The sequence below is a fragment of the Pinus tabuliformis genome, chromosome 8 (genome assembly GCF_031772625.1).
Source record: "Pinus tabuliformis cultivar Carrire ecotype Pingquan chromosome 8, CPIR1, whole genome shotgun sequence".
Classification (NCBI taxonomy): domain Eukaryota; kingdom Viridiplantae; phylum Streptophyta; class Pinopsida; order Pinales; family Pinaceae; genus Pinus; species Pinus tabuliformis.
In genome coordinates this window covers 2000111743-2000129801 of record NC_142294.1, presented here as the reverse complement: position 1 = coordinate 2000129801, position 18059 = coordinate 2000111743, and the positions used below count along the sequence as shown (strand labels likewise).

General features: G+C 38.7%; 1 protein-coding gene across 3 annotated transcripts in view; it reads right to left on the bottom strand.

Moving 5' to 3' along the window:
- The window catches only part of LOC149244467 (uncharacterized), a 128257-nt gene extending 117439 nt beyond the window's left edge, over positions 1–10818 (bottom strand). For 2 of the 3 annotated variants that reach the window (XM_089374876.1, XM_089374877.1), the window contains exons 1-2: positions 9881–10818; positions 6125–6215 (exon numbers count right to left, since the gene is read on the bottom strand). In XM_089374876.1, coding sequence (XP_089231002.1) covers positions 9897–10817 — 921 coding nt within the window. In that variant the 5' untranslated portion in view covers position 10818 and the 3' untranslated portion in view covers positions 6125–6215; positions 9881–9896. The remainder of the gene's footprint in view (positions 1–6124; positions 6216–9880) is intronic. The other variant, XM_089374875.1, reaches the window with a different exon arrangement.
- Positions 10819–18059: the final 7241 nt, after the last annotated feature.

Below are 18059 nucleotides of genomic sequence, written 5' to 3'. Positions count from 1 at the left end.
CTGAACTTGTGAAAGAGAGCGTAATATACTTCCAATTCTGAAGAAGAACAAGATTTGCCGACATGAATATTCTCTACAACATCTAGTTTGGTCGAGATACTTATGGCGATAGTTTCTTCAATATTGGACAGATTTTGCTCGGAATCCACCATATTTACAGTATTTCATAGAAAATCAAAAACTGAAGGATGATTAAGGTCGCTGGAGCAATCTTCGTTGTAATCCGAAGATGGGAACAATGGTGGTAATCTTCCCATGGCGCCCCCTCTATCATCATTGACTGAACAATTCCTTCGTCTGTAGAATGTACATGCGACCAAGGATCTGAAGAGGTACCATATTCCTTAGACCTATCTACCCAAATGCTCGATGAGCGTTGATTTGGGTTTGCCTCCCATGCTGAGAACATTGATTGCTACAATATTTCTATTGGGCTTGGAGGCAATACTTGGTGATGATCCATGCTAACATCATGTTCGGACATCTTCTGAATAGAAGATACCATATTGCAGGTTCCCACCGTGGCCACTTCCGCCAGATTGTTTGGAGGCGGTAGGGCAAAGTACCCATCAATGTAGGGTCTTTTAGCAGGCCTACTCCGATATTTTGAAGCAACTGAGAGCTTATGTGGATCATCGGGATGCTTCCCGTAACTTGTGAACTGTTGGGGAGAAAGGTTTGTTGGTCAACGATTGTAATTCCTCCTTGAAAAGGAAATGCAATCTTTCTGAAGTATGTTGACACAACAGCGGCCATGGCATAAATCTTTCCCAGTAGGATGTTGTAATCGAGGTTTCCATTGATAACTTCAACATCAATTTCTATTGTTTTGCCCCCCAGTTCAACTTGCAAGTTATTTAAAATCTCGTACGGAGTGTATGTTCGTCCATCAAATGCTTTTAACGTCGTTGACAATCGCGACAAGGGTGGTGAGCCTAAAGTTTTCTAGCAACTCATTGACATAATACATGTAGATGCCCCCTCGTCAATAATTGTTCGATGAACAGTTTTGTTGAGGGTTTTCACTTGAATGAGGAAAGCGAGTTGAGCTGGTAACTGAGATTCATATCCTTTATGATTAAAGGCCACAAGATTGGAATCCGCTGGGTCAATCCCACATTGCTGATAATAGAGCCTGCTTTTGGGAGGGGCAATTTTGCAGTACTTCAAGTGTCGACATAGCAAACGGCAATTGAGCCAGGTCCACTACTATATTATAATTATGTGCTGCTCTGGCACGAGGATTAAACATCGATTTGTGTACTACTCCTTTTAGCGGCTTTATCGTTAGCTCAGGAATGATGGGTGGCACAACTTCGATCGAAGTTATTGTCGAACTACTAGGTTGATCAGTAGCCTTGTTGTTCGACAGTTGTGGATTCCCGTAATCTTTATTCCTTATCGATATCAAAGCATCATTTTGCTGTTTCGAAATGGACAACATAAGCACTTGGGATGGGGAAGCATTGTCGCTAGCAACCAGATTGGTTTCTGGGTTTGGAAACAGATCAGTCAATACCGCTGAAGTTTTTGAATTCTTAAAGAATTTCTTAATTTCAGCTTTATGTGGACAATCTCTTGTCCAATGATCCTCATCACATATCTGACACCCCGAAGGAGGTTTCCTTTGCCCAGAAGGGTTTGCAGAAGATTTTTCAGGAGACAAATCATCCTGCTTCTTCTTTTTCCCTTTCTTTTTCTTCTTGCCTCCTGGTTGCTTCGATTCTTTGCCTTTGTCAGTCGACACGGCATTAACCTCCGAGGTGACAAGTTCTTCATTTGCATTTTGACTAGAAACCGTATGGGCTTTCTTCGATGTAGCCTTTGCGGTTTTCGTGCTAGTCGTACCTATCACGCCATCGCCGGCATGAGAGTCTTTATTTGATTTAGGAGGAGGAACGGAAAACTCTGGTCTAGGAGCATCAGGTATTTTGTCATAGAGCGTACCAAACTGAGTATAGATCAAGTCTAGATATTGCGCATGAGCAATGACTTGCTCTTTAGTGACGACTCCTCCCTTTGCCACATCTTTTGTAATAGAAGGTAACAATGACTTAATAAACCATTCAGCTAACAGCTGATTAGGAACATATGTTTTTACCATTCTACGACGACGCCGCTCATGAATATGATCAGATATGTGAGTGGCCGTCGTTTGCTTGAAATTGGTAAGAAGCTTCGTTCTTGTTTCGTACCTTATTGGTAACTGAAAATGGGTTAAAAAGGTGGTGGCAAGGGCACTGAAGTTATCGAATGAAGCTCTAGGCAATTCGATGTACCATTTCGCTGTCGAACCAGTTAACGTTCACTGAAAAAGGCGAAGCCTAATCAAATCATCATTGAGAGTGTTGGACGAACACCATAGATGAAAGGTCATCACATGATTCGACGGATCTTCACCCGGATTTCCATTGAATTTAGGAATATCTGACGGAAGTTTATGAGGAATCGCCGGCCACCAAGGGGCATAAGCAATTGGATCGTTTGTTAGCCGATTTAGATCTGGTAACTCTAAAGTCGCCACGAAGGGCAACTGTTGATTCAGGTTCGGCGAAGCATACCCAGGATAAGATGGGATCACCTGAGCAGTGGGTCTTTGCATACCAACATAATGTATTTGATGTTGATAACTTTGATAAGGTTGATGGGTACAACCATTATGATATGATTGATGTTGACCGTTTTGAATATACGGCTGCCCATTACCCGCAAAGCTTTGTTGCTCAAGTCCTCGGTAAGCTTGTTGGAATTGCGGTTGTTGATATTGCACCAGCCATGGTTGTGAAGCCATTTGTTGTTGTCCAATACTGGCTATCTGACCAAGATGAGGGGTAATAGTACCCGTTTGAGCCTGAGTCGCTCCAGTTAAGGAGCCACTAATCGGCGATTGTGGTTGTGTCGTGGAGACAAGAGGCTGTTGTATTACGACCTGAGAAACTTGAGGTTGGCATACAACAGACAACGCTTGTACTTGCGACACCGTCACAATAGCCGATGTAGTGGGGATATTCGACACAGGTAGACTTGGTTGCATTGAGTATACAACCCTTGGTTGTTGAGGCAGTATTGGCACCCAACCACTGGATGTGATACCAGTTTGACCCGAATTTTGTTGTGAACTCTCATATGGTTGTTCTCCCGGAGGGAACAATGAAAGGGCATACTGCCCCCCATATGATGGCAACCCAGTGCTCAAAGGAAAGATTGGCCTTTGGAGACCGAACTGCCCAAATTGATACTGTTGCGAAGGAACAATTTGTTGAGACTCAACATAAGAAATTACAGATATTATTCCGAATGAACAAACGGGAACAAACCATACTGTCGAAACGGTCCCTGGGTGGACTCCATCTAGCGGTTGAGAGCTAGTTGGGACAGATGGTATACCAGCGAACATTGTCGAAGTGGCGGCAGGAGGTTCCGCTGCTGTTGTGTCAGATGACACAGTTCTAGATGTCGATGGTTGTTCAGACATATCGAGTCTATCCAAAATATTTCCTAGCGATTCTACAGGAACGTGCGATGAAGGATGACTATCTTCTGCCCTAGAAGGATATAGATGGATCCTAGCTCCAAAATGCAATGGGGTACTGGATGGAAGATCCTCCATAATCTCTTCTATACCAATCAATCCAAGTGGAAGAGGTAGACCGCCGGGTCCGTAAAATATTTCTCGGGCCGAAGAAGGTGTAGACTCTACAACGACAGATGTTGGAGGGGTGACACCTTCCAAATCAGCCCTATATGGAGCCGGTTCAAGAATAGAAGTGTTTACCGTTACACTAGGATCAGTTCTAATGTCCTCTTGTGACTGCGGAACTTCTTCTGTAGAGGCAGGGATACCAGAAATGGTTGGAGTAACTGGAGTCTCTGAGGATGTTGAAACACAAGTTTCAAACAAACCAAGAGACTTTGACCCAGTTAAACGAGTTCGCTTGGCCCGGAATGGTTTCGTTTCCAGAGTCAAAGACGGTTGACTCGTTAGTCTCTGTGAACAACGGGGTTTCGATTGACTTTCTTCCACAATTGCGGATTATTTGATCAACTCAAAATAAAAAGGGGAAATGTGATTCCGAATTAAATGAATTTTAGACGCTTTAACACAACTTGCTTTTTCAATTTTTAAGAGTCGAGAAAAAGCTAAAGATGACTCTAGTCGCCTTCAATTTTTAATGAGCCTGAAGTGACAAGTGCTCAGATGGACCTTTTCTTTTAAGGAGTCTGAAAAGGAACGAAAAAGACTACTCTAGAAATCTAGTTAAAGGGATTACCAAACCAATCGCAAAACTGCAGAATACTTTTTACGGTACGGCAGTCAATCTTCCCGAACGCTATGTTCAATGCATTGCGATCGATAAGACGGCAGACACGGCTTCCTAAGAATAAAAGATATAGCCTATTGTGGTCTCCCAATATATAGTCGACGATACGTGGGAGCACAAGTCCGTACTGGCACTTATCGTCTCAAAGAGGAGGAATCACCCAACCTACGATGAAAGCGATAGTTACCAGGCTTTACGACACCGGAATACATCTCTAGCCTAGACTTCTAAATGTTGTGCGCTAGGTTCCAAAGCGTTTTTATGTTCATTGAATTTATTTTACAGCTGATCTTTCTTAAGAAGTTTGCCTTTAAGGTTCACTGCGTGATGTAGATATACAATTCCCAAATATGCAATCTAAGATGATAAACAGTCGTTTACTCTTTTTTTTGCAATGAAAATCCTAGCTACTAAGGAAAGAGAAACGAAATTCTTTCAACATAGAGCAGAGAGCACACACTAGATGCACTGTCCTAAATCAAAATCAACAAGCAGTCTAAATGCAAATGCATATGCATGTATTTGTTTTCCACTTTCTTAATGTGCGAATGACAAAAAGAATGCTAAGTACAAATCTGAACTATCTTTTCTCTCAAAGCGACAGTACTAACAATTTTCTCTTCAAAAGACGAAAGAAAGACGAAGACGACACTTTGCGATTTCAAATTCAAAAACAAAAGGACTAAGACGATACTTTGCGATTTCGAATTCAAAAAACGAAAGAAAGACTACTTTGCAATTTCGAATTCAAAAAATGAAAGGAAGACTACTTTGCGATTTTGAATTCAAAAAACGAAATGAAGGCTAAGACGACACTTTGCGATTTCGAATTTAAAAAACGAAAGGAAGGCTAAGAACGACACTTTCAACTTCAATTTGAAAACTACTTTCGACACTTGAAATACTATTAATTCAAATCAAATACAAGAGTAACAGTGTAATCGACTATCAAAAAGAGTAAGATTCTTTTCTTTGACTGAAAACGACACTTGCGACACTTCCAAATCAAAAGAAGACAGTTCGATTACACTACTTTTTGTAACGGAGAACTGTAAATGGCGAAAAATACATAAAAACATTCACAATTCTTTGTACAATGGAGGCTGAATAATGCAAAGGAAGAGAGTTTCAACAGTGGTATACTGATCACAGACAACCAAACTCTTGAATAAAGCTGAAAACAATGAAGAAAAACCAAAATCTGGAGGCAGAAACAGTTTTATTTGATCATTGCACCTGTAACACAGGGAAACAGGGATGCATCTCACCTACTGCACACGGGAGGTGCGATGCATCCAAACTGTCAAAAGGAGACAGTGCGATGGTCCAGGGACGAGACTGGGCTTGGTTTTTTGCTCAAAGTTTGCAACTTGGTTCAGGGATTTAAGTTGAGCTAATGATAGTCAGTAAATACAAAGGATAGGGGCTGATCTAATGACGTTACTTGAGCTACCACCAGGGCACTTAAAATGTTTGCAAGTTGGTTGTTCATTTTATAAACAAAACCCAGAGATGGACTGAAACAGCGTTGATCTACTTTGCACTTGCATAGCAAATGTAGTTCGAAGGCTAGCTGGCTTAACTTCAAGCTCTGTCTGTAGTTTATAAAGCAAACAAATATAAACAAGCAAACAAGCTATTTGCTCCCCAGCGGAGTCACCAGTTTGTTATTGGTAAAACTAGCGTCCATTCAGAGCCGGTAGTCCCACTAAGACAGGTAACTATCTTAGAAACAAACAAACTAAAGTTTCTTATGTTTTCCTTTATGAGAGATAGATGAGAAAGAAGCAGAGAGTACCAACCTCAGTCTTTCGCTTGGCTCTTTGCTTGTTTCCTTTCCCCTTTAACAAAAATTCACCACTCTTTCCTCACTCATCCCGCTTCAAAGAACCCCTGTGGAGTCAAAGCAGCATGATACCATCAAAGCATAGAGATCTATAACCATAAACAATATAGGATTAGATATATATTAACCATACAAATGCATATATCAAGACAAGATTCAGAAATACACAAACATATTGAGGAAAACTCAAATAGCTTTATTGATAGAAGTAGTAGAAGAGAGGATTACAACCCATTGGTCTGACCCAGCGCCATCCTCCCAGCATGAAAGCCCACTTCACCTCTTGAAAAGCTTAGATCACCTAACAATGTTGCACAGAGAAACCAACAGCACTTCCTTACAAAATACAAGATTCCAGCCTTTGGATCTCTAAGATGTGGGATCCATATATAGATGTTTGCAAGTGGGTGAGTCAGCTTTTGGGATTTTGATTAGTGTCCTCTCTCTGATAGTTCTTGGTTCCACTTAGAGATTCATGATCTCTTACTCATCCCTGGGCGAATTCAAAGAGGCAAGTGTCAAATGGGTAGTTTTTAGAATATTCTTTGGGTTTCCACCTGGCCAACTGCCTCTGCCATTTGTCTGCTCTCGCTCATCACACCCTACAGAAGGGCTTTTCAGTATGCATCGCACTTTTTGCATGTGGTAGGTGAGATGCATCGCACCCTTAGCACTGAGCAGTCTGTATGGTCCAGTTTTGACCAGTTCTGAGTAGTTTTTCAGGGAGAACTTCTGGGAGATGATGTAATCAGCGGACCTTGCTCCTTTAGGGTATGAAACAACACTTTTAGGGACTTATAAGCCCTTGGTTTATGGACATATGTGATTGGTGTTGCAGTGCTCAAATATGTCTATAACGCCTCGTAGCTTTCATTAAAACAAAAATATATCCACACGTGTGAGCCGAAGTGAGCAAAATGATGATGTCATGCTAGCGAATTTCCCTTTTAGGGCTTGTGTTGGTCTCCTCAAGTTCCATGACAAGTGTAGAGGGCCTCTAAAATCATAATCTAGGGGTTGGCCACTAGACCTCTGTGAAAATCATCCTGTGGACCCCAAATATGGGTTTGGGGCACAAAACTGGGTCTCTTGGGTCTCTTGGTGGTGTGAATGCATGATTTTGCTCCAACATTGAGGGAACTAAAGTTGGTGCTAGCCCTCCCATGTCTCAAGGTGCGAGACAAACATCATTTGGTCTCTGGATCAGCTGTCAAGCCATGTGGTCATTGTTAAGCTAGCTGAAGGCATGTTGGTCCAGGTGCATCATCCCACAAATAATAAAGCAAAATGTAGAATTGTTTTTGGTGATGAAGGTGCCCATGGATACAAATGATGCTCTAAAACTGTGTGGAGTCCCATGGCTCTCAATGCATCACATATGCGTGTCAATATGTCCCTCTGGAGGACTTGGACCCCAATTAAGTTGCCCAGGCCTATAGATGGAACCACCTGCCAATTATACACAATATCTAATGCTACAACTTTCGCGATTAGGTACATTAATCATTGTTGCATCTATGCGAACCAAGCTTGAATGAAATGGGCAAATTAACACTTCATATAAGGCTTATCTTCCAAAATTGGGGTCTTAGTCATGTAATGGTGTTACCTTCCTAAGTAGGAGTGGTTAATAGATGACCTTATTAGGTGTTCTCAACCCCTAAGGGGAAGTGACATGTCCTTGGTCCACCCTTCAATTGACAAGCGCCATGTGCATAATTATGGAATGAAGGGGGGAAGACTTCATCACCAAGTGCCATGGTCAAAAGGACCGACTAAGATGGAGTACCCCATCCTAAGCATACAAATGTGAGGAGGGAGAAATCATGGATGCGTGAGTTACCTCGACCTTTGTTTTTCCAACCCTTTAATTGCCTTTTTCTTTTTCTTGATTTTCTTTTCCTTGTATTACTGCTTGTAGCTCAAGGAATGAGAACTTTCTTTGTATGATGCAGTAGGTATTACCCACTTTAAGATGGGGCATTTCATCGCCCATCACAGGTTGGGACATGCAAGGGTTCCTTATCTTCTATGAGATAGGGCAACATTGGCCTAGGAAGTGGGTCATGGCCATATGAGTGAGGGAAAGCTCATGCTTGGCTTTTTCCCACGTGCTAATTCATAAGTCCCAACAATCTTTTGCATTTTGATTTCTCTTTTGTTTTTCTTGTGGCCATTATATGCTCTTTTTTATTCTTTTAGCTACATCAACCTCCCAGAGTGCATTTCTAGGCCCTATCCAGGTATGAGGATGTGTGGGTGCCAAATCCCAATGAACCAATGGTCATTTTAACCCAAAGAAGGGAGGTGGCGTAAGGGCTTATAGTGTAAGATGGAAAGTGGTAAGTATAAAATAAGGAGAGATGGGGCTACATTATCTCAAGCATGGCCAAGTAGTGCCCTTCCTATACCCACTGGGCCATTAGCAAAGGTCCCAATAGACTAGGATTGAAAATTAACCACCCATTTAAGGTGAGGGAACAAAACTATGACCAATACCCTTCTTTCTTCCAAGTTACCCCCATAATCCATGCCAAATGCCCAAATATAAACAAGCATAATCACCCAATTGCAAATTGAATAAAGTATGTTTTGATCAAAAGCCCACGTTCCAACATGTGCTCTTAGCAAATGGGCAAGGAGATATATGATTGATGCAAGGAGCAAAGATATGAACGACACATCACTTTGGCTACAAGGTGGCTTTTAGGGGCTATTCACTGCCATCTAGAAGAGATAAATAGGAGAAATTTTTCTCCTAGGGTAACAGCCACAATGATTCAGATGTGGTTGGCAATACCATTGATTGCAACTCCACTTTAGGGAATGTTCTCAGTTTGGGTTTCAACCCCATTTGTTTGTCTGGCAAAATGAAATCCGTTGTTTTTTTATCATCAACACAAGTTGAATACAGATATGTAGTTAACATTACCAATCAAACCATTTGGTTGTAGAACTTTCTCACTAAGCATTGTAAAATAAGTACTTTATATATGGCTTCTTGTCAAGACCCATTCATTCCATTCCTTTTGGTAGTGCTTCAGGGGGTATATTGGAGATAATATACACTTAATTATACTTCAGTTAGACTAGTGAATGGAGTCATGCATGGCAATTTCATTATTATCACCAAGAGGGAAATCCACAAGTACATGAATGAGTTTTACTAATTTGCACTTGCATCAGACAGTTAACTAATGACTCCATGTCCAGTCAAGTAGGACAAGGTGTCAGTTTTCTTTAGTGCATGTTCACATCTCTCTAGATTCACTACTATATCAATTCAGTCATTTAAATAATATTGCAGTGCATGTTCACATCTCTCTATATTCACTACTATATCAAATCAGTCATATAATAATATTGTATTGAATTGTATTCGCTCTAATAATTTTCTTTTTTGTGTATGAATATGATTCATTCATCTTTTCTCTCAATTTTCTCTCTTCTTTCCTACATACAATTTTTCATCATTGTTTTCACAAATGAAAAATCTCCCATATATATTTACAAACCATTTAATATATATAACTATACTAATTTAATTTATTTTCAATAAAAGCAAAAATAAAAAATCATTTTACGTCTATAATCTTCTCTATATTCATTATCTGAAACGATTTATTCCCAGGAACCACATTAAAACCCATAAACAACAAAAACCTTGGATATGATTAGTATATGATTCAAAATTCAAATACCATAAACGAACCTTGTGCCATGGTGGGTTATACTCGCGGAGGCCACTTTAGCTCTTCCATCAGTGCTTTACTTTTCCCCGCTGTGTAAACTGCTGTGAGCAACTTCCTTTCCTGTGAATTTAAATCTTGTGCCCATTTCATGCAGTTGTACACCAATGCGCCCCCCACTTTCTGTATGCAGGCACCAATAACGTCTGCTAATGCCCTCTGCAACTCATCTATTAATTCAATAAAATCACCGGATCTACAATCTATGCTCTTGCACAATTTGCACAAGGCATTCCCTGCAGCTGCCTTCTTCCAATCCAGAGAGTCTTGTCCATGCCCGATGACCTGAGCCTTTTGTTCACTTTCTTCGGCGAGCTTATTGATAGCTTCAGCTGCCTGTTTCATAGTTATGGTAGCCAGAAACTTTTTGGCAGGAGCATTGATCTTTTTACTTCGTTCCAGCAATGTTTTGAATAGACTATCTGCGGCTTTACTCAGCAAGTTATCTGTTTCAGGATCCGCCTCCTCAACCAAATCCATCAGGTCACAAGCCTCACTGTACGCTCTCATAGATTCTTCCCCACATTGAGGAGACAGCCGAACTATTATATTGATTAATGACACCGCAGTTAGCTTCCAAGACCCTTTGCTGGCGTATGCAAAATACTTTTCCACATCCAGGGCAGGGCCAGGGTCTCGTTTACACAAGAAGTTCAAACCTGTTTGATGTTGCTGTGTCCCGAGATCCAAACAACTTAGACCCACACATCCTGGCGACATATATTCTCTCAGAAACTTGACGAGGGTACCACAGTTTTTGCCATCCATGTGTCCTTCACGCCTAAGTTCCTCCGCTTGCTTGATTGACTTTCTATTCGTTGCTAACACGCTCTCACGAGTCTCCCATAGAATATGCACGTTCTCCAATTTTGTTTCTATTCCTGAACCATCTTCCTCCATTTCTTTTTTATGCTTTAACAACAACAACTACTTTGATGATACCGTGAGTGTAAGCTTATTGTAAAACATAATCTCTGACAAGAACCAACATACTTTACAGAGGAACACCACAAGAAACTGCACCCAAAACACACATCGCAGCAATATCACTGGCAAGCATATTTCCATTCCCTCAGTGACAATCATTTCACTTACTCTCTCATCAACTTTCCGTTTCTGTGATTTTTCGCGGGAAGTTTCTTGCAGCTCAAGAATATGCCTCGTCCAAAAGTCTTCTACCATGAAAAAGCTGCACCAGCACTCCTCTTTCTGCCTTCGCCATCTTCCATAGTAAGCTAGAGAGGTAAGCGATCTACAACTGATGATTGCCCATCCTATTATGCAGAAAACTACTTCCAAGATTGTTGTGGGGAACTTGAAAAAACTGGTAGCACCAGATGCTCTTATGATTGGGCCTTGGACAAGCCATCCAATGATTGAGCTTGAAATGCAAATTGTGATTATCGTTGCAGCCGATGTCGCTAAAACTGATCTGGCTATGATATATTCAGGATAACATGCGCGGGCGACGATCCACGATTTCAGTACTTGATCTTCTACTGTCTCCCATGAGTAGTCTGTCCCATTTGATTGCCATGAAAGAAATTTGGGAATTTTTTGACGGATGATATCCCTGATGCTTTTATTGGCAAGAACAGCAGAACTGAGAAGAACAATCAACCATACTAGCGAGACCGATATTATCACATCAGATACAATGAACGAAGTCTGGGTGACCTTATTGGCATGTGGCCAGAAATAGTGTTGTGAGTGCAAATATAAGCCATGACCAGCTAAGCGTCGATGTACGCTGAACATCTGAGAGGAAATGTGGAGGAAGATACTAAATATCAAGGCAGCTAAATTACCCCACGAATCCTCTCCTCCAGGCCTAGCCATTCCGGGCAGCAGATAGGCCACTAGCACACACAACATTACTCTACTAATATGTATCATGAACAGGTAATTCTTAACAACCTCAGCTTCCAATGCCAGTTGATTATCCAACATTTGTTTGAGTAAAACACTCTGGCCATTGAGCAAATTCAAAACCTGTATGGTGAGCGCTGTGAGCACAAGAGCATCCGCAGGAATCCAATATAAACCCTTGTTCAGTGCTTTAAGAGTGTCCAGGCCAATAAGAGTAATGAATACAATCGTTCCCACTAGAAGCCACACTAACACTGCATATTCGTTTAGCTGGTCGTATCCATTTGTAATGGCTACCGTGGCGTTCTCGACGCCCTGAACTGCCATGGTTTAGAACAAAACACAAGAATCGCTGAGGCAAAGATGAAAAAGCTGAGATCAATAACTTCCATACATCATATTCATGACTTCCTCTCATGAATTCATTCATTCCTGCCCTTTACAGAGTATTTTGTTACATCATGAGTTAAGCGCTATACACCACATTTTGTGGTGGTGGTGAAGTCTTGAAACGCGGTCGCCTGTTTCACCTTGTTGGCCCTTTTCTGGTTTGTCTTTGGTTTAATTTGTTTACAATCACAAGAAGTTTGAAATATAAACGCTTTAAGATTCAATTGTCAGAACGTTTTCCAGGTACTAATCCATAAAATACCAATCAAAAGAGGACCAAAACTTTAACTTTCTCGCCATATTCCAGCGAAAACTCCAAATAGAAAGGTCTAATAGTCAGAGTAGCGCTTTTTGATGGTGGAAGGTTACAAAAAAAAACAAAAAGTCTAATAGTTAGACAACTCGCTTTGATGGTGGAAGGCTACCCAGCAAGACTGGGTTGTTGACTAACACAGAGCAGCATATGTATATTTTCCATGCAGTATTTATCATGTCACATAACCAAGTATTCATTTACACATTGATAAAAATAAATTAGGTACTAATCCATAAAATACCAATCAAAAGAGGACCAAAACTTTAACTTTCTCGCCATATTCCAGCGAAAACTCCAAATAGAAAGGTCTAATAGTCAGAGTAGCGCTTTTTGATGGTGGAAGGTTACAAAAAAAACAAAAAGTCTAATAGTTAGACAACTCGCTTTGATGGTGGAAGGCTACCCAGCAAGACTGGGTTGTTGACTACCACAGAGCAGCATATGTATATTTTCCATGCAGTATTTATCATGTCACATAACCAAGTATTCATTTACACATTGATAAAAATAAATTAGGTACTAATCCATAAAATACCAATCAAAAGAGGACCAAAACTTTAACTTTCTCGCCATATTCCAGCGAAAACTCCAAATAGAAAGGTCTAATAGTCAGAGTAGCGCTTTTTGATGGTGGAAGGTTACAAAAAAAACAAAAAGTCTAATAGTTAGACAACTCGCTTTGATGGTGGAAGGCTACCCAGCAAGACTGGGTTGTTGACTACCACAGAGCAGCATATGTATATTTTCCATGCAGTATTTATCATGTCACATAACCAAGTATTCATTTACACATTGATAAAAATAAATTTGTAACTTAATCTTAGAGGCTCAATCTTATCTTTAAAAACAGCTAACTGTATTAATTCTAACACACATTTTTCATATCTCTACCCCATTATCATTTTCTTTCGATTATTTTTTCATATCTCTGCCCCCATTACCCTTTCTGTGTTTTCTTTCAATTATGATACCTGCAAACTCAGTCATATTATACTTTGAACTCGATCCAAGAGTGAAACTCGTTTTACTTTATTTTTTAAATTTTAAAAAATCAGATTTACTCTCTATATGTGCATTTTGAAGTTGGAAAAACACATTTTAATCGTTCTCTACTCTATATGTGCATTTTGAACTTGGAAAAAAACTTGTTAATCATCCTTTTTTCTTATTTTCCAATATTAAATTAACATAATTATTAAATAAATTTCCTGAAATTATCTCCTGTGAACTTTAGCCATTTGCCAACTATAGCGAAAGCTAAAGAACACTAAATTATTGGCTCCGCTCGTGTCTTGTGCCGTTTTGTCGAGCGAAAAGTGGCTCACTAGAAATTTATTTTGTTTCTTAAATGAAATTTGGGTAATGGTTATTTGTTTTTCAACAGAGTTATTTTTGGTTGTTGATATTGAACAAAGTATAAAGAAACTAAAAAATGTGAAAGGTGTAGGACACCGACCGTGTACAGGAGAATTTTTAAAATGGGGAATGAAGTTTGATATTTAACAGAGTTAATCAAAATAGCTTTTTGGTTGAGTGGACAATCATGTTGTTATATCTCTTCACAAAACCAGAGATATCAATAACCCTTCTAACTACTGTACTATTATGATCAACCTTCTTTTTGGAAAACTTTTTGGGAGCATGTTAGAGGTCAGAATCAGCGAATAGGCAGAGAAAGAGGGGAAAAGAGCAAAGGGACGACTGACTTCAGGCCTAAACATTCTACCATTGATCATTGCATCACTCTAAGACACTCATTGAAAAAGTTTTGGGACAACCAAGGTGGGGAAGCATTTTATTGCTTTGTTGACTTCAAAAAAGTCTTTGATACCGTTCCTAGAGATAAACTATAGCACAAAATGGGAGAACTAAAGATCCCAAAGGAATATAAGGCAATTGTTCATAAGCTTTATGAGAAGGTTAGAACCAGAATCAAAACAAAGGAAGGCATGTTTGAATGCTTTGACAATGCAATAGGAGTCAAACAGGGATGTCATCTTTCTCCCACATTATTTGGTTTATATATTGATAAGCTTGAAGAGTGGATAAACAATACAAAAGGAGAAGGCATCCAAATGGCAAGATATGTGGTGAAACTACTTTTATATGCAGATGACCTTATTCTTATCTCTACATCGGCACAAGGTTTGAGAGAACACTTGAAAGCTCTGGAACTCTTTTGTCAAGAGGTGGGAATGCAAGTAATACCAGCGAAACTAAAGTCATGATCTTTCTTTGAAAAGAAAGAAACATCATGGTACTTTTCTCTTTGCCCCTTGGAGGTGGTAGATGAGTACAAGTATTTAGGAATTTACTTTCACTATAGGCTTAGTTGGGAGACATGTAGATCAAAGATTATCCAATGAGGATGCAAAGCTTCTTACTTCCTTTAGAACATGTGTAGATAAGCAAAACTATGGGATTGGAAGTCTAAGAAAACCCTCTTTAGTATATTAGTGGTGCCAATTATCCTCTATGGTTGCGAAATATGGGGGAGCAACATGTTAAGCCACAAATGGCGACAAATAGAAAGAATTCAAAAGCACATGTTCACAAGTAGCCTCAAAATTAAATCAACGGTCCCATATGATAACATTTTCCAAGAGGCGTTAGTGATCATTCATTTGCTAAGTTACCTAAAGAAGGTTGAAAATATGGATAAGCATTGGTGGCCCAAATTGGTTGTTGAAGAAGAGCTAAACCGCCAGAAAAATACATGGATGAAACAAAATAGAAAGTGGTTAGGCAAATGGGACATAAATCTGCATGATTGCCCTCACGCTAAGGAGGAGATAAAAAGGTGGGTGTTAGACAAATTTAGGATTGCCATGTGGGCAAAGCAGGTAGGCAAAAGGAAAGCATATTATGTCAAAAAATTTAACCCAACATGGAAACATGATGATAAAGGGTATTTGAGTTCCTCAATCAAAGGAATAGCTAAAATTTTAATTGCTTGGCTGAGGACTAGCTCACATCATTTAAGATATGAAACTAGTAAATGGCAGTCCCTAAAGAAGATTGGGAAGAATGAACTTGCTTTTCTAGCAACAAAGGGGTGCTCACATCATTTAAGATATGAAACTGGTAAATGGCAGTCCCTAAAGAAGATTGGGAAGAATGAACTTGCTTTTCTAGCAACAAAGGGGTGGTAGAAACAGAATGTCATTTTATCAAGGAGTGTGCAGCATATGAAGTTATCTGTCATCAGTTTGTTAGCAGCCTAAAGGTGAACACGCTTAGTGAGCTTTTTGAGGAGACAAGACTTCACAAAACAATAAATTTCTTACTCAAGATCCATAACAGCATAATCAACCTAGAAAAAAAAACTGAATATAGATTAAGCGATAGTGAATGATAGTGAATGGTCCCTTAGACCTATCATTTTATTTATGTAATTTAAATAGAATAAAAAACATTCAAATATTTTGATTTTAAGTTTTACAACATTCAAAGGCTGTATTTAAGTTTTACACGTATTCTTATATGTCATCTCATATATCTAATTTAAGTTACATAGACAACATTCGAAGGCTAGACTGCGGTAATGAGAGAACTCAATAAAAACAACATATCTGATTTAAGTTACATAGACAACATTCAAACGCTAGACTGCAGTAATGAGAACTCAATAAAGACAATATATCTAATTTAAGTTATATGGTGGTGTTCCGGGTTGCAAACTTTTTAACATTTTTTCCATATTGTAATCCAATTACTAGCGGCTACTGTAATTTATGAAGGGGGTCTAAATGCCTCTAGTAATTATGAACTCAAAAAATAGAAAAAAGTTCAGGTGAGATATTAAATTCCAGGTCTTGTAGCCCATAATTGTCATTCAGTGAAACTCTACATTGTAAAAAATACTAGATTTGGCATTAATGGGTGTATTGCATGTGAACTTTAATTTACAGTCTCATTCATTGCGTCCGTACATTGTAGGGTAGGCCTACTATCCCCATTCCCATCAATCAACAGTCTCGCCCAGTTTTTCCAAGTATTATTTATTTAGGTTTTAATTCCTCTCCATTTTATGAAAGGAAATAAACTACAGAAAGAAGGGTGGTAGATCTACAATCGAAAGGCCGTTGTTTAACGAAACAACAATTTCGCTGGGATGGTCAATTTTTGGTGAGAAATTATTTCAGAAATTTGACTCCTAAAATGTTTGAATCATTTTTGTTTTGTTTTTCGGTTGTTGTGAAAATAGATTCGATAACATCCAAAATTCTGAAATTTTATAAGTATAATTGAAATTTTAACAAAATCTTACATAAAATTTCCATTGTTTTAGACATAGTTACCAAATACGCCCGTATCGGAGAAATAAATACGGAAATTCGGCAATTCGATTCGAACATCGAATAATTCGATGAAAATTGGATTCGGTTCATGGTAGCTTCGTTTGGATAACAGAAAATTCATTATTTATAGTTTATTGCATTGATTTGTTAATTTGTTTTTTCGATAATAGTAAGTTTAGTGATCTTTGTTAATTTGCGTTTTTGAGAATAGTAAAGTAGTAATCCTTAAGCATAAAATAGATAGGTGCCTTATTGCAGGTAGGAAATGGAAAGGCCACCTGAGTGTAGGTAGGAAATAGAAACAAATTTTGAGTGGAGAAAATTTCTTATTTTTAATTTGAGTATTGCTTCAGAGGATTTAGATAATAAGGAAAGAAGCAAAATCTTGAAGAGTAAATTTTATAATAATTAATTGATTTTCTAAATATAATATATTTATATTAAGAGAAATTTTATAAACATATTTTTGAATGTTTAATTTTTAACTATGTATTAATTATAAAAGATTTTAAATAAAATTTGAAATTAAAGAAAAGTAGTTCTGAGTTTTGAATATTTAATTTTTAAATAAATATTAATCATAAAATATTTTTAAATAAGATTTGAAAGTAAGAAGGAAGTTTTGAGTTTTGAAAAGAAGAGAAATCTTGGAGCTAAGACAAATGTGGTTATAGTTTTGGTAAGTAAACTCTAATTTTAAAATTGTCTATATTGATTAAAATTATTTAAATTTCAAAATGAATAAGGGAAAAATTGAAGGGATTGTTGTTACAAGAAAAAGAGTATATATATTTAAATGTTTAAGATATATACTTTCGAATTTTTTCCGAATTGAAATTTTCCCAGTCTTATCGTATCGTATCGAATTCGAATTCGAACTTGATAACTATGGTTTTAGAAGCAAAATCCTCTCATTGTTAGACTACTCAAATCAAAAGTAAGTGTATTTGCAGATCCGAGCTGTCGTGCCTCATTTTCTGCTATTGGTATGCACAATTAGTTTTTATGGCATATTGGGCTGTCCACTCTAGTGAATATTAGCTTTTTTCTACAGGGATCTACGAAAGCGTCTTGTTGGAGGAATTTGCAGTTACAGGAGTATGGGAGCAGATAAATTAGGAGCCTGCATTCGAAATTGGATTGAATTAGGGGTAGGGACAGACGAATTCGGAGTAGCAAACGAAGGGCACATAAGTCAGATTTACAGGGGCCACGCCCTTAGGCAGGAACTTTCGGAGGCAGCAGCCGCCGGTGCCTGCCACGCAA